The 21,376-nt window shown below is 44.0% G+C and overlaps 4 protein-coding genes across 4 annotated transcripts; 1 reads left to right on the top strand and 3 right to left on the bottom strand.

The window, feature by feature from the left end:
• Positions 1 to 5,385: 5,385 nt before the first annotated feature.
• On the bottom strand, positions 5,386 to 6,840 carry LOC119282662. Its single transcript, XM_037562808.1, has 2 exons — positions 6,516 to 6,840; positions 5,386 to 6,330 (listed from the first exon to the last, which is right to left on the bottom strand). Exons 1-2 carry the CDS (start codon positions 6,799 to 6,801, stop codon positions 5,600 to 5,602), a joined length of 1,017 nt encoding a protein of 338 aa, XP_037418705.1. The 5' UTR covers positions 6,802 to 6,840; the 3' UTR covers positions 5,386 to 5,599.
• Positions 6,841 to 8,411: 1,571 nt separating this feature from the next.
• On the bottom strand, positions 8,412 to 9,621 carry LOC119282661. The gene is made up of 2 exons (XM_037562807.1): positions 9,313 to 9,621; positions 8,412 to 9,236 (listed from the first exon to the last, which is right to left on the bottom strand). The coding sequence occupies exons 1-2, from the start codon at positions 9,575 to 9,577 to the stop codon at positions 8,515 to 8,517; spliced, it is 987 nt and encodes a 328-aa protein (XP_037418704.1). The 5' UTR covers positions 9,578 to 9,621; the 3' UTR covers positions 8,412 to 8,514.
• A 3,966-nt stretch (positions 9,622 to 13,587) lies between these two features.
• Positions 13,588 to 13,962, top strand: LOC119280297. The gene has a single exon (XM_037561197.1). The coding sequence runs from the start codon at positions 13,588 to 13,590 to the stop codon at positions 13,960 to 13,962; it is 375 nt and encodes a 124-aa protein (XP_037417094.1).
• Positions 13,963 to 20,449: 6,487 nt separating this feature from the next.
• Positions 20,450 to 21,044, bottom strand: LOC119280296. Its single transcript, XM_037561196.1, has one exon. It carries the CDS (start codon positions 21,042 to 21,044, stop codon positions 20,652 to 20,654), a length of 393 nt encoding a protein of 130 aa, XP_037417093.1. The 3' UTR covers positions 20,450 to 20,651.
• Between the last annotated feature and the right edge of the window lie 332 nt (positions 21,045 to 21,376).

The raw sequence follows: 21,376 nt of genomic DNA, 5'->3' as shown, positions 1-21,376 counted from the left end.
TTCAGAGTTCAGCCAGGATTCGAACTTGCGATCGCACTCTACTAGATACAGGTAGCTAGCCACTAACCTCTCAAAAAAAGGTAGGTAGCCACTATGGCCGAATAGTTTTCATGTTAAATACAGAACGCAAGAATATTAGAACTAGCTAGAACGGAAGATCAGATTATTTTTCCTTTATCTAATCATTTCTTGAAAATTCTCAACATGTTTTCGAAAATTCCAAACGTTTTGAAAAACACTCATGAGTTTTGAAAAATTGTGAACAATTTTCTAATTTGTAACAACATTCAAAAAACAGGAACAATTTTTTGAGGTTGTGAATTTTTTAAAAAAATATATGAAAAATTCTTAAAATTCCGACCAAATTTGATAAACATGAACAAGTTTTGAAAATATTTAAATAAATCATAATTTTGTGAACAAAATTTAAAAACAGTATTCATTCTGAATTTATTATCAACTCTTGAAAAATTGGAACGTTTTGTAAACTTCCAAAAAAACTGAAAAATGTGAACAATTTCTCAGAAAACATGGAACAAAAACCTGAAAAATGCGCACTTTTTTTAAATTTCAAACAATTTTGAGCAATCACCAATAAGTTTTTTAAAAAAATTGATTTTTTTAAATTGTGAACAAATTTTGAAAAACATGAATATTTTTTAGTTTGTGAAATTTTTTGAAAACAGAAGCATTCTTTGAAAATTCTAATATTTCTTGAAAATTCCGAACAGACATTTGAAAACCAAGAACATTTTTTGAAATTAGCAAACAAATTCAAATTTCTGAATGTAATTCATTTTTTGAAACTCCGAATGATTTCCAAAGCATAGTTGAGAAAATTAAAAATAAAAGTGAAAACGAAAAAATGAAATGAAATCGGAGTAGAAAAGAAAAGAAAAGAAAAATAGAAACAGGAAAACCGAGACAAGAAAAACTAAAATTGGGAGAAAAAATAACGTTGCATAAACAGGGACGCGCGAACTGGTTATATGGGCGGGCCCAGTCGCTTGGCTAGTGCGCCTCCCTATGCGACGCGGCGACAATTTGCCGCAGCGCGCGGTATATAGGGATTTCCTACGTATAGCGAGAATGAGCCGAGAGCGCAACATTCTAAGCCGTTGGTAACTGTAGTTCCTATATAGGCGGGCCTATGTAGATTTTGGTTGAACGTTCCATTGGTTTTTCTATGGCGGTTTTCCTCTGTGTTTTTTTCAGCTTGGTCTTTGTTTGTTTTCTTTTTTTTTCCTATTTTAAACATGGCTTTTTTAAAATACCAATTTTTTGTTCAGTTTGTGAATTTCTATTGCGGAATTATTCAAAATTCACCAAAAAGTTCAAATTAAAGGACATTTTTAAAATCCATGAACTTTTTTTTCAAGCTGTTTACAACTTTCATATTGATGGTTTTTTTAAATTCATGAACTTCTTAATTGATAAATTTTCTGATATCCATGAACTTTTTCTCAATTCGGAGAACATGTTTCAAGTTTGTGATATTTTCCAAGTTCATGAACATTTTTCAAATCCATGATTTTTTTGGTAAAAAAACTTGTGGTCTATTTAAGAATAAAAGTCAATGCTCAACTATTCCTTCAAAAAAATTCCACCAAAACCTAGTAAAAGCTAGGAAAAAGCTGAAAAAAAATCCCAAATACCTGTGCAGAAAAGGAAAACAAACTCGTGCTTCCGCAGGGTGCGCTGGCGTGCAACACGTGGTGGCATTGGGAGTGTGCCACATGGTGCACTGGGAGCGGGGAATGCCAGGAATTACTCACTGTGGGGTTTATCCGCCCGCTCCAATGTTGCTTTTTTTAGATGAGACTCCAATGTGCTGGTGAGCAAGCAAGTACCGGAGGCTATCGGGCCGCATCCCATGTAGCCGTGCGCGAGCGCCAGCACTAAAAGCACTGGGGCAATTCCTAAACGGCATTCCGACAGAACCCTCCCATTGCCATTACACTCTCCCGGCCATTCCGATCAACTCCCCACTAGGTTAAGTCATGGGTGGCCCCGTGCCTACCAAAGGCATAACGACCACCATCGTGGCAAAATGGTCCCAAACGGGGACAAGGTACCATAACAACAAACGGGCATACAAGGTTATGTCTGCTTACCGGGCCAGGGTACCGCACGTCCATAACCTTCCCTCATTGGAGGTACCGACCAGAGGCATGACAACGGACCGAATAATGACCTTCCCACAAGGGCAAATGTGGTTGCACTGGGAAGAACTTGATTCAGTGGCACCATGACTCGATCAACGTTATGTTCAAGTTGAATTAACATCAGTTTTAACGTGAAATAAAATAACTCGAGTCACCATATGCCATGAACATGCAACTATTCGACACGCAATACATACCACTCAAAGTGAACAGATCAACATCATCAAAATTTTCTACTTGCACTACTCATCATTAAACTCTACTGGTTTTTACTTTACTGGTTTTAGCACTCATCATTTTGGTTATACTTTAATATACTGAAAATCAATTAACCACATAATGAAACTATCATCATTCATATCAAAAGCATAACCACCCAATATAAACTTCTTCTACTGCCTTAAACTAATTCAAGCATTGAAACAGTACTGTAAACTAAGAATTTTCATCATGACAAAGTAATTAACACAAGCAACATTTATTTAAACAATTAAATGCATGAAAATAACTCATATTCAAGTTGGAAAATCATAAATATTGAGAATGACACCATACAAATGTTGGTGTGGCTTGCCTTAGTGCAGAGGAGGCTCACACTCCTCCTGGTTCTCTTGAAGATAAGTTTCTTCTTCTGAAAACATTTAAAAACAGCAAAAAAAATATCAAGAACTATTCTGAAAATCATCAGAAAATCTAGACGCAGAGAAAATTCTCATTTTTGTGTGCTGCTAGATCTTTTCAATAAGAACACAATGCGAAAATAATCAACTCATTTGGACTTATGGTTTAAAAGTTACAACTGGTCAATGTTTATGGCCAAAATTTGATTAAATTTGAATTAAAAGAAAAACCAAGGGGGGGGGGGGCGACGTCGATGGTGTATTCCAGGAATACGCCACCACTCATACCGCTTCGGGTGTGAGCGATGAGGCTGACAGCGGGCCCCATGCGTCAGGTCGGGGGAGAGAGATAGAGAGAGAGAAAGATAGATGGCAGCGCTTCGCCGGTGCGTTCTCCGGCGAGGAGTGCTCGGCGGCCAGATCCAGAGGGATAGAAAGAGAGGGGGTCGAGGCGCACCTGCTTGTACCCGTGGTTTTGCTAGGGGTGGACGGACGGGGTCGGAACAAGCTTCTCCAGCGGCTGCAGAACGCGGAGCTCGCTTGAGATGAAGATGACGGCGACGTGGGGCTGCACCAGTGGCTCCAACGGGGTCGGACGATACCAGTGAACCACCAGAGGGCCACCTGAGGAGTGGATCGAGCTAGCAGGGCACTGCAGTGAGGAGGAGGGGCTGTTTCTTCCATGTTTTTCATGAACTTTTTTTCAAAATTGATAAACTCTTTAAAACTTGATGAACTATTTTTCAAAATTGATTAACTTTTTTCTTGAACTTTTTTGAAAATTGATGAATTTTTTCAAATTCATGAACTGTTTTTCAAAATCAATGAACTTTTGTCAAATTAGTGAACTATTTTCAAAATTGATGAACTATTTTCAGAATCGATGATTGTGTTTCCAAAATTGTTGAACTTTTTTAAAAACTGATGAACTTTTTTCAAATTGATGAACTTTTTTTAAAATTAATGATTTCTTTTCAAAACCCATGAACTTTTTTCAACTGGAGAACTATTTGCAAATCACATTAATTTTTTTTGAGGTCATGAACTATTTTGACTTGCGGACTTTTTTAAATCCACGATTTTTTTTCAAATCTCATGAAATTTTTGGAACTCATGAGCTCTTTTGAATGCACGAATATTTTTTGAAATTTTGAATTTTTTCAAATCTCTTGAACTTTTTTGGAAGTCATGAATATTTGTAGTCCGCAAACTTTGCTCAAATCCCCATGATTTTTTTAAATCCATAAAACAAAATTTAAATCGTGAACCTATTTTTAATAATTCAAATAATGTCGATAATATTGAAAGAAAGTTCACCCAGTTCAAATATTTGTTCGCGAATTCAACTGAACGAAAGAAACTATGAACAAAACTGCAAACTGAAAGAAACAGACTCGTCCAATTGCCAAAAAAAAAAAAAAACTCGTAGCAAACTTGGAATCGTAGCTAGCGCTGACATATTTGTTTTTTAAAGCTAGCGCTGACAGGTGCGGCGTTTGGACTCGTAGGGAACTTGAATGGCAACGAGCGCTGTCAGGTGCGAACGTGTGGACCCACTTGCAATCGTAGCGAGGGCCAGATCGATGAATCGGCGTTGAGGGCGCCGATTAGGAGGTCTGAGGCACTGGGGTGGAGGTCTCGAAGCCCACTCATTGTAACATTGGATGGGCTGGTGTCTCACACTACTACATTCAGGCCAAAGCCCAACTATGATCAGTGGTACATTTTTTTCGAGAAAACTTCTGATCTATTCATCATGGCATTGCAGTACAAAGAACACAGAAATAAAAAAAAAAAGTCCATGTCCGTAGACCACCTAACGACGACTACAAACACTGGATCGAGCCGAAGGCGCGTCGCCATCATCACCGCTCCCTCACTGGAACTTGGCCAAACTTATAGTAGTTGATAGTCGGGAAGACGTCGTGTTAAGGCCCCACAGTACCAGCGCACCAGAACAACAACCTTAGTCGATGAAGTTAAGTATAGATCGAAAGCATCCAACTTATAGATACACGAACGAAGACTGGATTCAAGCAGATCCACCGAAGACCAGTACCGACCGAATCCTGTGAGATCTGGCGGAGACACACCTCAACATGCCCTCCGATGACGTTAGACGCAACATCGGCACAGGGCCAGGCAGGGAAAACCTTATTCCATAGTCAGGGAGTCGACATTGCCTCATCTTCCTGAGTAGGACATAAACCCTAAACAAACTCACGAAGCACCAAAAAATGGAGCAAGATCTCCCCCGCCGGCAAGGGCCGGGGTCCACCGTACCTCCATTGCCATAGGGCTACCGGAGACGAGGCGAGCGGCGGCGGCACCTTCGGGGGTCGGAGGAACCCTATGTTCTTTTCTCAAGGGGAGGAGGCGGTGGCTTCGTCCGTGCACGTATGTAATCTCTTATCGAACAGATCAGTGGTACATTGTGCAAGCTTGGCAAGGATCAAGGTTATCGCAAAACAAAACAAAAAAGGCAAGGCTCAGCGGATATTGCTTTTGGCTCTAGGAAGGTACTATGTAAGCACGATGCTTCTTTTCTTAAAAAATGTCAAGTTACTAACATGGTATACACTTTGCTTCAATTATTGACTTGAAACTTACTCCCTCCGTCCCATAATGTAGGACTTTTTTGACACTAGCGTAGTGTCAAAAAATGTCTTACATTATGGGACAGAGGGAGTATTTCACAACCTTAATCGTGTGAGATGCACACATATATACTCCACAACAACATGATGGAGATGATTGCACTCCCTTCCGGTTGATATTTGTTTATTTCTCCTGTAGGATCCATGAACCAATGGTTTATGAGGCGAACGTCTCGATGGCGGTGCCACCGTTACGGTGGAACTGGGAGACGGCGCAGTCTGTGGAGAAGAGGCTGGCCGAGAGGTACTTGGGCGCACCCCCCATGATGGGCATCTTGGCCGTGACGTTGACCTTGCTGACGTAGTTTGAGCGGTAGGTCTGGCCGAGCACACCATCAACGCCGTTAGTAAGGGTGTGGAACTTGAACCCTAGGTCGAGGTGCACGAGGCTGTCCTTCTCAGTCTTCCCGTAGTTGTGGATCCGGGAGTCCTCATCAGTGATGGGCACGGCATTGGCCGAGATGCTGAACACGCCGTCAAGCTCCATGACGATGGTGTTCACCGTGTCGGTGCGAGTGACGGAGAGCCCCGGCATGGCCCTAGAGACCCACTGGGTGTTCTTGCCGGACTCCACCTCCACGGGCACCCCGTCGAGGGAGATTTGAATATGGTCCTCCTCCTCGTCCCACTCGACGACCTTCTTGGCACCTACGTAGAGGCGGTGGTCGGCGCCGCCGTGGACGAAGGTGACACCGAGGGCCTGCACCCACGTGAAGTCACGCTTCATATCGGGGTTGTGGTTGCCAATGAAGTGCACGTTGATGTGGAGGTCCTTGTCGGAGACGATGCAGAATTCCTGGTCCTTCTTGCCGTGGAAGTAGAAGGTGTTGCCGTCGCCACCCGTGAAGCGTGGGTCCCCGCATGACGTGCCCGGGAACATGTCGCACACTGCATGATATGACTTAGTTTCGTTAGATTCATCCGATGATAGTCTATTATTGATGCGATAGACATTATTAGCATGCTCTTCTTTCTTTCTACAGATTTGGGTCAAATGAAATATAATGAAGACTTTGAACAATTTGAATTTGGAAGTTGGAACCGAAAGGAATAATGAGCGTAGGAGTACTTACTGCAGAAGGTCATGCAGTACTCGCAGAAGGCGAGGCACTTGTTGGGGCAGGTCTTGGGGCAGGAGACGACGCAGGGCGGGCCGCGGTTGTCGGTGCAGGCCACCTCGTACTTGCGCTTGTTGTTCTTGGCGAACGTCACCGTCTCGAACTTGCCCGGCGGCATCTTGGCGCCTTTCTTCCCAGGCCCGCCCACCCTCGGCTGCACGGGCTGCGCCGACGCCACCGCCAGCGTCACCGCCAGAGCGATGACCACCAGGCACCAGGCTGCCTGCCGCCTCCCCGCCATCGCCGCCGCCGCCGAGAGCTAGCTAGCTGGACGTCGCCAAGTGTATGCTCGATGTATCTACGGGTGGATGGACGATGTGTGTAGGGGGGATCTGTGTACATGGGTGGAGGAGCAGAGGGATTCTTATGGGTGATGGAAGGGCGCGACTTTGGGGCCGGGATGGCCGGGAATAGTCGGAAGTGAAGTGGAGGCGAAGTGGCGTAGGAGGAGACAAAGGTGGTGACCGACAACATAGCTACGTTATTTTTCTATATATATACAACAAAGAGCATGCACACTCTAAAGGTATGTACGCTGGTTGATTTTCTTTGCTGCATGTTACCATGTACTGCATTCTACGCATCGTCCTAGCTAGCTACCCGTAGAGCCTTGACCAGTTATTTGCATTGACCCGCTACAATCCTACATAAAGTAGCTAGGTCTCGTACGTACGTCTCACTGTCCCCTTCTTTATCGTCTAAGACGACTGAGCTGTAGCTTTCCAGCTCATGTGGATTCATGGAGAAACAAACGTCCGTCACTGCTGCGGCCGATCTACGCCACGACTTTCGTGAACTGCATCATGTGCTAGCGCATAGTATGTGTTTGTAAGTCAACTCAACAGGCGCCAGTTGCGACCTCCGTCGCCGGCGGATTACTGCCGGCTGACCGCCGACGGCCTCCCTCAGGTCGGCTGCATGCCTGCCATGCCATGAACAGGTCAACCCAGAATCTAAAATTGAGGCTCAGCCAGTGTCTGGAGCATTTTGTTGTTGATGGGAACCATGGCCCATGCCCAGTCTTCCTATGACTTCACATGAAATTAATGAAATTTCTGTAAATTTTCTCTTTCAAGTTGATGGAGAGAGAGATATGTATGTCTCTTCATCAGCATATGCCTCTTCATCAGCATACCAATCACTTTGGATGATTTGTTACATTCATGGAGCCACTAGCAATAATGTACTTCATCTTCCGGAGGGCCGTTTTGGCTCTAGGGTGCATATGCTCCTTAATGAACAGTAAAATCAAGATAAATTGTAACTAAAATTAAAAAATTCTGAATTTTTGTTTTGTAGATGCTCTTGTTAGTATAATGAGCGCGCATCACAATATTCATGCGAAACGGTATAACGGTGCTTCGTCGGTGCAAAAACAAAGTAAGTGTAACATTTGGAGGTAACTTGTTTTGTTTGCACCGATCGAAACACTTATGATTTCCTCCTAAAAATTTGCAGGTAATATTTTTGTGTGACAGTGAACACATCTATTTTTTTTGACATTTGCAATAAAACATTTTTGGTGGGCGGGAGCATATGCTCCCAAGAGCCGAATCAGATTTCCATTCTCTTTACACTTTACTGGTACACATATTAGTTAAAGTTATAACAAGTTAATTAAGCAGGGATTGGCTTATGAGCATGTAACTCTTACATCCCTCTGTGGAGACTCTAAATTATTACTATTCAGTACTAGAACTAGAATAGGGAGGAAGAAGAAGATCTAAAGCGAATTTTGCACACTGCATCACACTAGCATAAAACTGCACAGACAAGAAAGCACAATTACAATTTGCAGCATGAAAGATAATATCATTTCTCATGGAAGGCTGCTGATTTCTCGCACAAAACAATGTTACACATGACATTTCTCACATATTATTTTATTTCTAGGCCTATGTTCATCATCAGTATAGGCCGATTACATCAGTGTGACGTTGTCTTGGGAAATTGTTTAGTTTGCCGTGGTGGTGACCATGGAGATGCCGGTGCTAAGTCCGAACCTAGCGACCTTGCAGTCGGTGGAGAATATGTCAGAGGAGATGTAGCTGGCTACACCACCCATCACTGGCATGCTAGCGCTCACGCTGAGCTTGTTGACGTAGTCAGAGCGGTAGGTCTGGCCGAGGACACCGTGAACATCGTCGGTGAGGTCATAGAACTTGAACCCGATGTCCAGATGCGCGAGGCTGTCATCGTCAGTTACACCGTAGTTGTGGACGCGGGAGTCCTCCTGCGTGATGGGCACCACCTTAGCCATGATGTCAAACACACCCTTAAGCTGGACCCTCACGCCATTGGTCACGGTGGTCCTCGTGACGGTCAGGCCAGGCACAACAGTGGACTGCCACTTTGCCCCGATGTCTGCAGCTATGTTGAATGATTCTCCATCGAGGTTCAACTCAAGGCGGTCGACGTCGTTCTTCCACTTGGTGGTCTTCTGGGCGCCCATGTAGAGGCGGTGCTCGGCAAAGCGGATGCCCAAAGCTTGAATCCAAGTGAAGTCACGGCTCATACTGGGGTTGCGCTTGCCGATGAAGTGGGCATTGATGTGGAGGTCGGCATCAGAGAGGACACAGAAATCCTGGTCCTTCTTGCCGTGGAAGTAGAAGTTGTTGCCGTCTGCTCCTGTGAAACGCGGGTCGCCACATGACACCCCGGGGTAAAAGTCACACACTTCAAGAAGGTTTTGGTTAGCATCATATATGTGTCACTAGAAGGGCATTCCGGGGATACAAATTAGGATGCTTACAGCAGTATGTCTTGCAGCCTGGGCACATGACGACGCACTCGTTGGGGCAGCGCTTGTCGCAGGTGGCGGTGCAGGGGCTGTTCCCGTCCTTGGTGTCGTCGCAGGAGAGCACCTGGGCCCTCTTCCCGAACCGCCCTGGGGTGATCATGTGGGAGTTCTTTGGCAGAGGGGGACGAGGCTGCGCGGCGGCAGAAGACATGACGGCACACAGCACCACCAGCACGGCCGCGGCGGCCACCACTCCCATGGGGAAAGCCCTCGCCATTGCAACCTCCTGAGCTAAGCTGGCTTAGCTGATCTGTGTTTAGTAAGTGTGGCTAGTGGGTGGCTAGCCGTGAGTTTGATGAGGTGTATGGCTGTATTGCATGGAGATTTATAGGAAGGAAAGATGCTCAGGTGTTGCATGCATCAATGCATGTGGGGACAGCATCTGTCTGGGAGATCGACCCTGGGCGGGACGTACGTAAAGCGGCTGACATCGCTTAGCATCGCAGCTATCCGGAGAGATCGCGTTTCGTACGTAGGTAATTAGATTCGTCTACACAGTTTATATTCTGATGTTGCACGTCAGCACCACAGGAGGAGAAAGCACCAACTATATATATTGTACTCAATTAGATTTGTCTACAAATTTATATTTTGATGATGTAGCATGTAAGGACCATATCCCCGCAAAAAAAAAAGCATGTAAGGACCATATACAAGAAGAGTAGAATGTACGAAATATATTTTCCTATATGCAATCGATGGGCCTACCTTTGCCGATCTTATTATTTCTCGCGAAACTAAGGGCCGGCTCTATGTTTTGGAGGGCCCTATGACACCTTAAAGTTATATATGACTAAGTTTATGTAGGTATATGTACAGGTATGTGTTTAACTTCACTTGTAAAGTGTTAAAGAGTTAATTTCCAAACCACATCTAGTAATGATTGTTGAGCAATGTCATATTACCAAAAATACTAAAACTATAGCAAAGCAACCAGTATGATTATGTCAAATAAAAAACCAAATTCTAGTGAATCCATCGACAATAATTCTTCCGTGCTTTAGAGAAGGCTTCTCCGGATGTTTCTAGATGCAAATTCATTGATTATAGAATCAGTATTCTAGAAATTAGATCCCTAACATCTAACATGATTTAACGAATCGGTTGTATATGTACAGAACATAAGATAAGTTATGTGTACCTGAACGGCTATTAGATGCGTATAGTGGTATATCAAGAGAACGACAAGCTCAGATCTAGCAGTCACTTACCTAATTTGAGGAGGTCGTGAGCTGGGCAAGTTGAGAGAAGATGGGGAGCACTGGCTCCATCGAGCCTTGAGCCCTCGAGACAAGCACACAGAGATGAAGACAGCTAGAGCCATTTGTGAAACACGATTACTATATTTTTGTTTATATCAAAAGATGGCTTATTTATTCACATGGACTTCAGATCCTGGATACAACGAGGGCTACAGTAATGATACACCGGATGAGCTGTGAGTTCACTCAATCTAGCCCACATTTGAGGCTCCTCACTAGGACTACGGCTTACATGAACAGAAGAAACAGAAGGACTAGTAGACTGTAATTATGCGAACTACAAACTGATGGTGGGGCGTGCGATGCAATATTTTTTTCTAGAGAAGCCTGTAATTTTATTTACTCGCAACCATTACAGGTACAATGTCCAAAAAATTACAAAGTAAATACTACATCTAAGAATGGGGAGGCGTTTTGGCTCCCGGGAGCATTTGCTCAAGGATGAACAGTACCTCAAAAAAAGTGGTATGTTATTTTCAAAAAATTCAGAATGATTTTTTTCTGGATGTTCGTGTTAGCGTCGCAAGCATGCTTAACAATTTTCATGCGAAATAGAGCAGTAGTTTTTCATTGGTGAAAAAAAATTTGCGGTGACATTTTGGCTAACATTTGGTGTTCAATCTGTTTTTTTTCACAGGCCAAAATGTTTAACGATTTTTGCCTAAAACTTTGCATGTAGCATGAATACATAAAAGTTTTTCAGGATTTTTTTGCCATTTCAAAAATCATTTTTCACGCGCAGGAGCACGTGCTCCTAGGAGCCAAATTGGATTTCCGATCTAATAACTACTATGAAATCTCTTAGAGACATATGTTCCGTAGTAAAAATCTTTGTAATATGAAAAACATCAAGACTTCAGTAAATGGATTGCAATTGGATTGGAGTGGTGATAATGCCACTCGTTCACCTACATGAATTTGATTACTGATGCAGGTCTCTACAAGGTGGGGCAATGCAGTTGTGTGCCTGTGTTGCTGGTGATTTCATTTTTTCTTCATGGGCCACATGTGCGAAACATCCATGGGCTGCTTTCTCCCCCACATGGGCCCATGCCTCAAGCTACAAGGATGTTTTTTAAATTTGAATGATTTTCAAATTCACAAACTTTTGTTAAGATTCATGATTTTTTCTGCATGCATAAACACCTTTTGAATTTGTGAATTTTTAAGACATGAATATTTTTTGAATTTAGAAGATTTTTCAAATTCATGATTTTTTTGAATTCATGAACATTTAGGATATATATTCATATAATTAAGAGGACTATGGAAATATAAGGAAAATTTGAATCCTCAGTGCATTGTAAACATGATATGATCCTTGGTTGGTTGCTATCGTTTGTTTATTTTTCTTGTGTTCAAACCAAGCTTGTAACCAAACATCTGGATGCCCATTCGGGATAACCCCGACTTATAAATACAATCAGTGTGGCCCTTACCAAAGGTAGGAAGTTTCGACCTACTACAAAGAGGGAGGTATACTGCAACTGGGAAAATTGTTTCAATAAGACCACTGTGATTGCAATATGTATTTTTCGCAGGGAATTTGATCATGGCAAAAGCTAAATGCAGTTGGTTCGATACATTATGTGGTAATAAATTTTTGCAACACATTAAAATTTGACACCACACTATTGCAACAATACATACTAGTTCTGGCAGTAAGAAAACTTTGTATTACACATTTAAAGCCATGGAGCACTTTGCTATTGTAATGGAAACATAAGTTGTGGCATTAACATATCACAATGGGTTTTCCCATGGTAAAATATTAATGCATTGGCCTTATTTTCCATGGTATTATTACATTGCAAGGGCCAACTAAATGTTTTGCAAGGGCATTGCCCTTTATATTTTTTGTTGCATTGGCTATATTTTGTGGCAGTAGCCCATCAACACAGTACCATCTTCATGTTATTAGTATGTCACAAAAAAAAAACCGTGGCAAAACCCATGTTTCAACCATAAACTATTTCATCACATGCAAAATAAATAGTTAGTTCCAACAATTACTTTATGTTGAATAAACAAATGACATCTACATAAATTGAATCAAGTTGCGTGTATGCCTTCATATTCAATTGAAAACAATAAATGTCCATAAAAATATTCTGGTATACTTGTGGTAAAAAAATACTACTTGTAATATACCTACAGACAATACATATAGCTAAGATAGTTGGAACAAATATTGAAACTAAGAAATCACAACATAGTTTTGTCATCTCCTTAAGTAAAATCCATTTTCTGATACTAAATTAAGCCTTCTTGTTCACTTCACCCACACGTTCCATCCCTTCAGATGTATCCATCCTAGAATAATACAGAACTTGTATAAAAATAAGGTAAGTGTGTTGATGACCAAGAGTTGAATAGATAAATCACCAAAGAATGAACCTTGTCTGAGTTCAAAGTAGTTTGCAGAAGCACTTCACAAAGCAATCACCTGATACAACAAGTTACATACTCCCTCCTTTCCGTTTTATAGGGCTCAATTTGAAAATCTCTCCAACCAAGGTAGATGGTGAGTGGTGGAGCACATTTCGTAGTTTGCAAAAATACATAATTAGTATGCTCGTTTTTCTCAAAAAATTGTGTTTACTGATGCATTAATGACAATGCATGCGTGCATAACCACCAAATGAGCAAGAACTTTTACATGCATTGGTGAGTTTTCTCTTAATCCGTGCATGCAGTTATTTAATGCACCTTGAAATCTGAATATGTGATAGTAACTAGTAGAATTGAGACTTATAAAATGAAAAATAAATATTTATTTTGAAACGAGCCCTATAAACCAGAAAGGAGGGAATATGCAAAATGTAGCCAACTTCTAACTAGCTGAACACATACGTAAACGGCTTGCATGATCAACTTTCGATTCTCTTCTTCATCAAGGCGGTCATCTGCAAAAACATTCCAAGTTAGCAATACGATCGGTGTGCACTGCGGTATACCGGCTGCAATGGCCGCGTTCAACCACCTACTCTTCTTCCTTGTTCTCGCCTTTGCCGCCATCAGCATCATCAGCGCAGGGGCCGCTGCGGGCGACGACGTCGACGCGCAGCTGCGGAAGGTGGCCATGTCGCAGGCCGTCAAGGTGTTGTCCCGCTACAGCCCGGAAACCACCGATCTGGAGACGCTGAAGCGGGCCCTGGCGGTGGTGAACCGGGAGGCGCAGCCGTACTGGAAGCCTATCTTCAACAACGTCAACAGGGTGATGGACAGCGGCGCCGACGGCCGCAGCAAGGAGGCGGCCTTCCCCGTGGCCAAGGAGCTGCTCAACCGCGAGCTCAGCCAAGGCCCTAACGCCGTCAAGATCGACTTCGAATATGCGTGACATGCATGCATGGCCAGTTCGCCACCTCTGCCCTTTTTTTTCCCGTAGGGCTTTAGCGTGCCCTGTCTCTGTCTGAGGTGTGGTGTTGTTAGTCCTTGGGATCCCTGCGGCCTGTGGCAGTTGTCTGAGCCTTCCACTTCCGTGTCGACGCCTGTTGTTGATTGTGCTCTCCTGTAACATGTCTTTTCTCAGGAGGTGGCGGCTTGCTCTCCTTGTTCGTTGTGCTAGGTTTTCGTGCATGGCTGGTGTAGACGGGCTCATGACAATCTTCACAAACATACTCCCTTCATTTCAAAATATAGTGCTATGAAACGAGTTGGGAAGCATAGAACCCTTCGTCTAGGCCACATTGTATTATATAGGAGACATGCCGTGGCTTACAAGGAAGAGATTGATCGAGAGAGGAAGATCGATACCCAATCGGTTACAAAGAGGTTTAACAGAAGAAGATATAAGGGAGAAAAATTACAAAGTTTGAACTACTCTCCTATCTCTTTAAAACTTATTCTAACATTCCCCCTCAATCTGAACCGAATGAACTTTACCAAGGTTAAGATTGTTCTTGAACTCATTCAACCTTCCTGTAGTAAGAGGTTTTGTGAAGCCATCAGCAAGTTGATCACCAGTTGGTATAAAACAAATATCAAGCAGCTTTTGAGCTACCCTCTCTCTGACAAAGTGAAAATCAACTTCAATATGTTTGGTTCGTGCATGGAAAACATGATTAGCTAAGAGATAGGTTGCAATAATATTATCACACCATAATCTCGTAGCTTGTGGAGCCTTGATCCCAAGCTCATATAGAAAAGTTTGTATCCACGTTACCTCGGCTATAGCATTAGCCAGAGCTTTACACTCAGCCTCTGTACTTGATCTGGAGACATTAGCCTGTTTTCTTGCACTCCATAACACAAGATTTGTTCCCAGAAACACAGCAAAACCACCTGTGGAACTTTTGTCATCAGCACACCCTGCCCAGTCTGCATCAGAATATGCAGTAACAAGCATAGACAATGACTTGGTAATCTGAAGTCCAAGACCTTCTGAATATTTAAGGTACCTTAAAATCCTTTTTACTGCAGTCCGGTGAGTTGTTCTAGGTGCATGCAAATATTGACGTACCCTATTGTCAGAGTAAGAAATATCAGGACGAGTAAGAGTCAAATATTGTAAAGCACCAACAACACTTCTGTATTTTGTTACATCCCCTGGTCCAAGTGCCTCTCCACTTTCAACTGTAAGTTTTTCTGAAGTGGAAATTGGTGTACTCACAGGTTTGCAATTTTCCAATCCTACTCTCCTGAGTATGTCGGTGGTGTATTTTTCTTGTGTGAGAGGTATACCATCCTTTATCTGATTAACTTCTATGCCAAGAAATAATGAAGATCACCTAAGTCCTTGAGAGCAAACTCCAACTTTAGATCTTTAAGAAAACAAGTGGTAGCATGTGCACTTGAACTAGCAACAATTATATCATCAACATAGACAAGCACAAATATAGTGATATTATCTCTATGATAAAAGAACAATGAGGTATCTGCTTTAGATGGTGTAAACCCAAGTTGTTGTAGTTGCATGTTCAATCTTGAGTATACCAAGCTCTCGGGGCTTGTTTCAAACCATACAAAGCTTTATCCAACTTACAAACATAGTGTGGTGCACTTTGGTCCTCATATCCTAGTGGTTGCCGCATGAACACTTCTTCCTCAAGAACACCATGAAGAAACGCGTTCCGAACATCTAGCTGTCGTAAGCTCCATCCTCTGGAAACAGCAATAGACAGTACAAGTCGAATAGTAGCTGACTTAACAACATGACTAAATGTATCTTCATAATCAATACCAAACCTCTGTTTGAAACCTTTAGCAACTAATCTAGCCTTGTATCCGTCTATGCTTCCATCAGACTTTCTCTTTATCTTGTATACCCATTTACAATCAATGACATTGTGACCCTGCCTTGGTGGTACTAAATGACATGCAAATGAGTTGGTTCACCAATACTACTGAGAAAAGCACGCTTAACTTTGTCATACCTGACCATACCGTTAGTGTATTCTTTTTCCTTGATAATACCTGACTGTGATCTAGTGTGGCGTCAAGGAGGTTGATGAGCTACTGGTGTTGTAGGCGCAGGGGATCCCAGTGTAGGAGATGTTGTAGGATCCTGCGCAGAAGATACCGGTTCCCGATCCGAGAAGGATAGCCGCGCAGAATCTGCAGAGGATCCCGGTAACCGAGGGCGATCCTGGCCCCGCAGGCCCCGCCGGCGCGCTGTCAATGGCTGGCTCGATCCGCGGGCTTCCAGCGCGGCGCGCGACGCGGTTCCTCCCACGCGTGGGCTGGCGCGTGGGCTAGCGGTGTCCACTAGGTGCAGGCTGTCGGCCACATCCGCCTCGGGACCAAATGGACCCGTACTGGAGTCCGCCTGATTGGCTGCATGCCGATCCACGTTGGATCGTGCGACGACAGGGGTAGGACTGGCGCGCGGATCAGCGCTGGATCGCACGCCGCTGCTGCCAGTTGAATCCGCCCCGGTTGCTGTGCCATTCTTGTCATGTTCTGCACACATAAAATGATGTCCCAATCCTGCACATACATCATCAGAACCACTATTTTCGACGGAATTTTGCACACAGTCAGTTTTATTTAATTCACCCCCGTGATCTGGAAGTTTCGCAAACGGAAAAAGGGTTTCATAAAAAACAACATCTCGAGAAATATAAATCCATCCAGTTGCAACTTCTAGGCATTTGTATCCTTTATGAAGATTGCTATAGCCAATAAAAACACAATGAGTGGAACGAAGCTCAAGTTTAAGGCGATTGTATGGACGTAGATTGGGATAGCAAGCACACCCAAATATTTTGAGAGAACTGTAGTCGGGTTTTTGATGATATAACCGCTCCAATGGAGTGATGTTGCCAATAACTCTACTAGGGAGACGATTTATAAGATAGGTGGCAGTAATGAATGCTTCATCCCAATACTTGAGAGGCATAGACGCATGAGCAAGGAGATATAGACCAACTTCAACAACGTGGCGATGTTTCCGCTCAGCGGAGCCGTTTTGTTAGTGAGCATGAGGGCAAGATACATGATGTTCAATGCCTATTCTACGAAAGAGAGAGTTGAGCTTTTCATACTCCTCTCCCCAGTCACTTTGGACTGTAAAGATTTTTCTGTCAAAGTGTCATTCAACAAGTTTTTGGAACTCTTGAAACACAGAGAAAACTTCAGATTTGTACTTGAGCAAATAAATCCAGGTAAACTTGCTAAAGTCATCAATATGAAACTAACATAATATTTTTTTCTTCCAAAGGAATCTCTGGCATGACCCCATACATCACTGAAAAAAAGTTCTAAAGGAGCATGAGTTACACTATTCGACTTCGGATAAGGGAGTTGGTGACTCTTGGCACATTGACAAGCTTCACAAATAGACTCACTAATTGGACTGTGTGACAATGAGAGATTGCTTTTATTGACTACTTGTTTAACAATGATTGAAGATGGATGTCCTAATCTTTGATGCCACCTTGCCAAAGAGGGCTTGATGACGGAGTAGACTTGACGATGCTTGCGACTAAGTGCTCCGGATGTGATTGGGTAGAGACATCCAATGCATCTACCGTGATGGAGGAGTTCCCTCGTTGCCCGATCCTTTATAAAAAAGTAACGAGGGTGAGTTTCAAAGAAGATGTTCTTACCATTGGCTAAACGAGAAATGGATGCAAGGTTATTGTCGGCTTGAGAAACATGAAGTACATCTTTTAAGACTAGATCACGTTTAAGTGTAGGGGAATTAATAAAAGCTTGATTAATGTGCTGGATATCCATACCTCCACCGCTTGCGGTGTGAATTTGATCATTGCGATGGTACTGTGCACGGAGGGCGAGTTGCTCTAGTTCACTTGTGACATGGTCCGTTGGACCAGAGTCAATGTACCAAACTCCTTCTCCTCCTTGTTCACGCATGGCAGCAAAACATGACGAGAATCAAGAACAAAATTCTCATCATACTTGTGCCAACAGTCCAGGACTTCATGGCCCACCTTCTTGCAGAGCTGGCACCGAGGACGAGCACGGGAGTAAGAAGGATGGCGGCTGTTGTTAGTGTTGAAGACGCCACCCCCTGCCCTATTGTTGTGGCCGCTGCTGCTGCCGGTGGTGTTGTAGCCGCTGCTGCTGTTGTTGGTGTAGTCGTTATCGCGCCCGCGCCCACCACTGCGTTGCCCATGGTGACCGCGCCCACGGCCACCCCACGAGATGCAGAGTTGGCGGAGGACTGACGAACGTTGGTGCCGTGGAGGAGGCTGAGGCGGGCGTCGAAGCTCAAGAGCTGGTTGTACAGCTCCTGAACGGTGATCGGTTCTACCTGAGCAGCAAGGGCCGAGACCACATGATTGTAATCCATGTCTAGGCCGGCAAGAATCTTTGACACAATCTCCGGATCGGAGAGCGCGGCGGCGGTGCAAGCTACTTCAGCGGTAAGGCATTTGATTTTTCCAAGATATTCAACCATGGTCATGTTACCTTTCTGAAGATTCGTGAGCTTGATGTGGGTGTTGATTGCTTGAGCTTGGCTTTGGGCAGCAAACATGGCATGGATGGCATGCCACACTTCGGCCGGCGTAGGGAGCGTCGCGACCTGTGCCAGGATCTCGCGGGATAGAGATCCCATCAAGAATCCTTGGAGCTGCTGCTGTGCATACCAGAGGGATCGTGCGAAGTTGACTACCTGTTCTTCCTTGCCGTCCTTGGTGATGGTGAGCGTTGCTGGCGGTGCCGGGCTCTTCGCGTCGAGGTGGTACTCCATCTGTGCGCCCTTGATCTGGGGCAGCACGATGGCCTTCCAGAGCAGGAAGTTGCCCCTCGTAAGGTTCTCTTGCGGTGGCGATCCGAGGAGGGAGGTGTTGGTGGAGGTGGAGGAGGAGGCAAAGGCGGAGGATGAGGAGGTGGTGAGCGCACCCATGGTGCTGGCTGTCATGGTGGCGGAGGTGGTGGACATGTCGCTCGATCGCGGAGGTAGCTAGATGCGATCTATTCCTGATCTATCGAGGAAGAGGCTCTGTTACCATATGAAACGAGTTGGGAAGCGTAGAACCCTTCTTCTGGGCCGCATTGTATTATATAGGAGACATGCCATGGCTTACAAGGAAGGGATCAATCGAGAGAGGAAGATTGATACCCAATCGGTTACAGAAAGGTTGGTTTAACAGAAGAAGAGATAAGGGAGAAAGATTACAAAGTTTGAACTACTCTCCTATCTCTTCACAACTTATTCTAACAAGTGCTTCCTCTATTTCCGTGCTTCAACTTTGACCATAAATTTAACGACTCGTTAGTTAAATTTATGGTCAGAGTTGAACCCCGGAAAGCGCGGACGCACCATATTTTGGAATGGAGGGAGTATTATGGAAGAAAAATAATCCTATTTTACGCTTAAGTTGCCATTTTTTTAGCATCAATATAGACACAAGCGCTTATATACACGCGCATACACTCACTCCTATGAACACGCACACACACACACCCTATGAGCACGTCACCAGGATTTGAACCCTGATGGATTGAGGATACCACTATCTACCTAACCATCTCAAAATTGGTTCGCGCTTAAGTTGCCATTCAAATCATAGAAAATGCACACCCCAGATCGCACATGTTTTCCTAATGGGTTCGGTCATATAACGTGCAACAGTGTGGTTTCTCCCGGTATAGGACACATTATAGAATGTTCCTTTACCCGTTTTTCTTTTAATATCAGTGTTTTTATCTAGTGGCATTCTTTTCCCAATTCTTCTTTGTTTTTTCTTGTTTATTTTTTAAAAATTCAAGACCATTAATTTGTGCATGTTTTTTAAAATCACAAATATTTTTCCAACTCATGAACTTTTAGAAATACTGATTTTCTTTCTCAGTGCATGAACTTGTCTTCAATAATTTGTCAACAATTTAACAAAATCAGATTTTTTTTAAACTTTATGATCATTTTTATTTCACTATTTTTTTGTCAAAATTAACAAAAATACTCTGTGGCTTTCTTTTTCATGAGCAAAGCAGCAGGGCCAAATGGTGAGCCAAAAAAATACCAGCCTACAACACCTAGAGCCTCCAGATCCCTTGACCATGGTACCGTACGTGGCACACCATTCAAAGGATTAATGCTTGTGTTTCCGTTCCTTTAAGGACGTGTACAATGATGACATCTTAAGAGTGCCGCGTATATGATAAGTGTTGAGGGGGTGAATATAGAAAGTAGAAAAAAGTCTTATCTCTAACCGCATATTTAAGCATGTAGGTTACCCATGACAAGACTAAAAAATAACTTATTTTACATCATATTTTTATTATCATTTCCGATTGTGTCAGGCTTATGATAAGACTATCTTATGAGCCAGTGTACGTCCTAGATGAGACGGAGCACACAAGACACAACCATCTATGCAGCTTCAACTTTTCATATATTCATGGAGGAACACGGGGAGCACTAGCAGTGTAACAAAAGAAACAACCACGCTGACTAATGAAACAGGAAGGAAAGTAAAGGTGGAGCTCTGACAACTGCGACAGGCCGCAGTGCACGGACGGGAGCTCTCCGACAACTAACAACCGCACTGGCGACTGGCACGTTCAGGGAGAAAGAGAAAGGCAGAGGTGGCGAACTGGCGACTGCATGCATGCATTTTACAGATCACCGATTCCGAGGTCCCTTCTGAGGCTGTCCGGGCACGGGCCGAGCTCGCGGTCGAGCAGCACCTTGAGCTCGGCGGACGCCTCCGCCCTACTGCGGTCGTCGGCGCCGCCGTCCATCACCTTGTCAAGGGCCTTGAAGATGGGCTTCCACTGCTGTGGGCGGGCCTTGACCTCACGGTTCAGCACGGCGAGCGCCTGCTTCACCTGCCTCACTGCCTTGGCGTCGGTGGTGGCGAGGTCGAAGCGGACGACCACCCCGAGGGCCTGCATCATGACCTCCTGCCGCAGCCGCACGTCATCGTCGTCCGCGGCGGCCACTGCGCTGGCACTGCTGCTGGCGGCGAGCGCAAGCACGAGGACGAAGAGGAGGTGGAAGGCAGCCATGGCAGCTAAGCTGAGTACAGTGTATGTACTCCATCTGCTGAACAAGGATGCTTAGTATATATGATGTGATGGCACTGGCAGTTGCAACACCGATCGCATTGCACAAATGAAAGTGGCGTGAGTGGCAGAAGAAATCATGTGACTAATCTGATCGATTGGGCGCCTTTTTGACCGATTGATCTTGCCCATGTTCAAACTTGCTGCAGGAGGAGCGTGGACAGAAGACGTGCAGGATGTGATGTGAGTATGTGAGTACTCCGTACGTGATAAAGCTGGCCGCGCACCCTCGCCTCCTGTTGTACCGTTGGCCACTGATCTAAAAGCAAAAATAT

Source organism: Triticum dicoccoides, chromosome 3B (assembly GCF_002162155.2).
Source record: "Triticum dicoccoides isolate Atlit2015 ecotype Zavitan chromosome 3B, WEW_v2.0, whole genome shotgun sequence".
NCBI classification, from domain to species: domain Eukaryota; kingdom Viridiplantae; phylum Streptophyta; class Magnoliopsida; order Poales; family Poaceae; genus Triticum; species Triticum dicoccoides.
The sequence above is the reverse complement of the archived record's forward strand: the minus strand, read 5'-3'. Positions and strand labels throughout refer to the sequence as shown.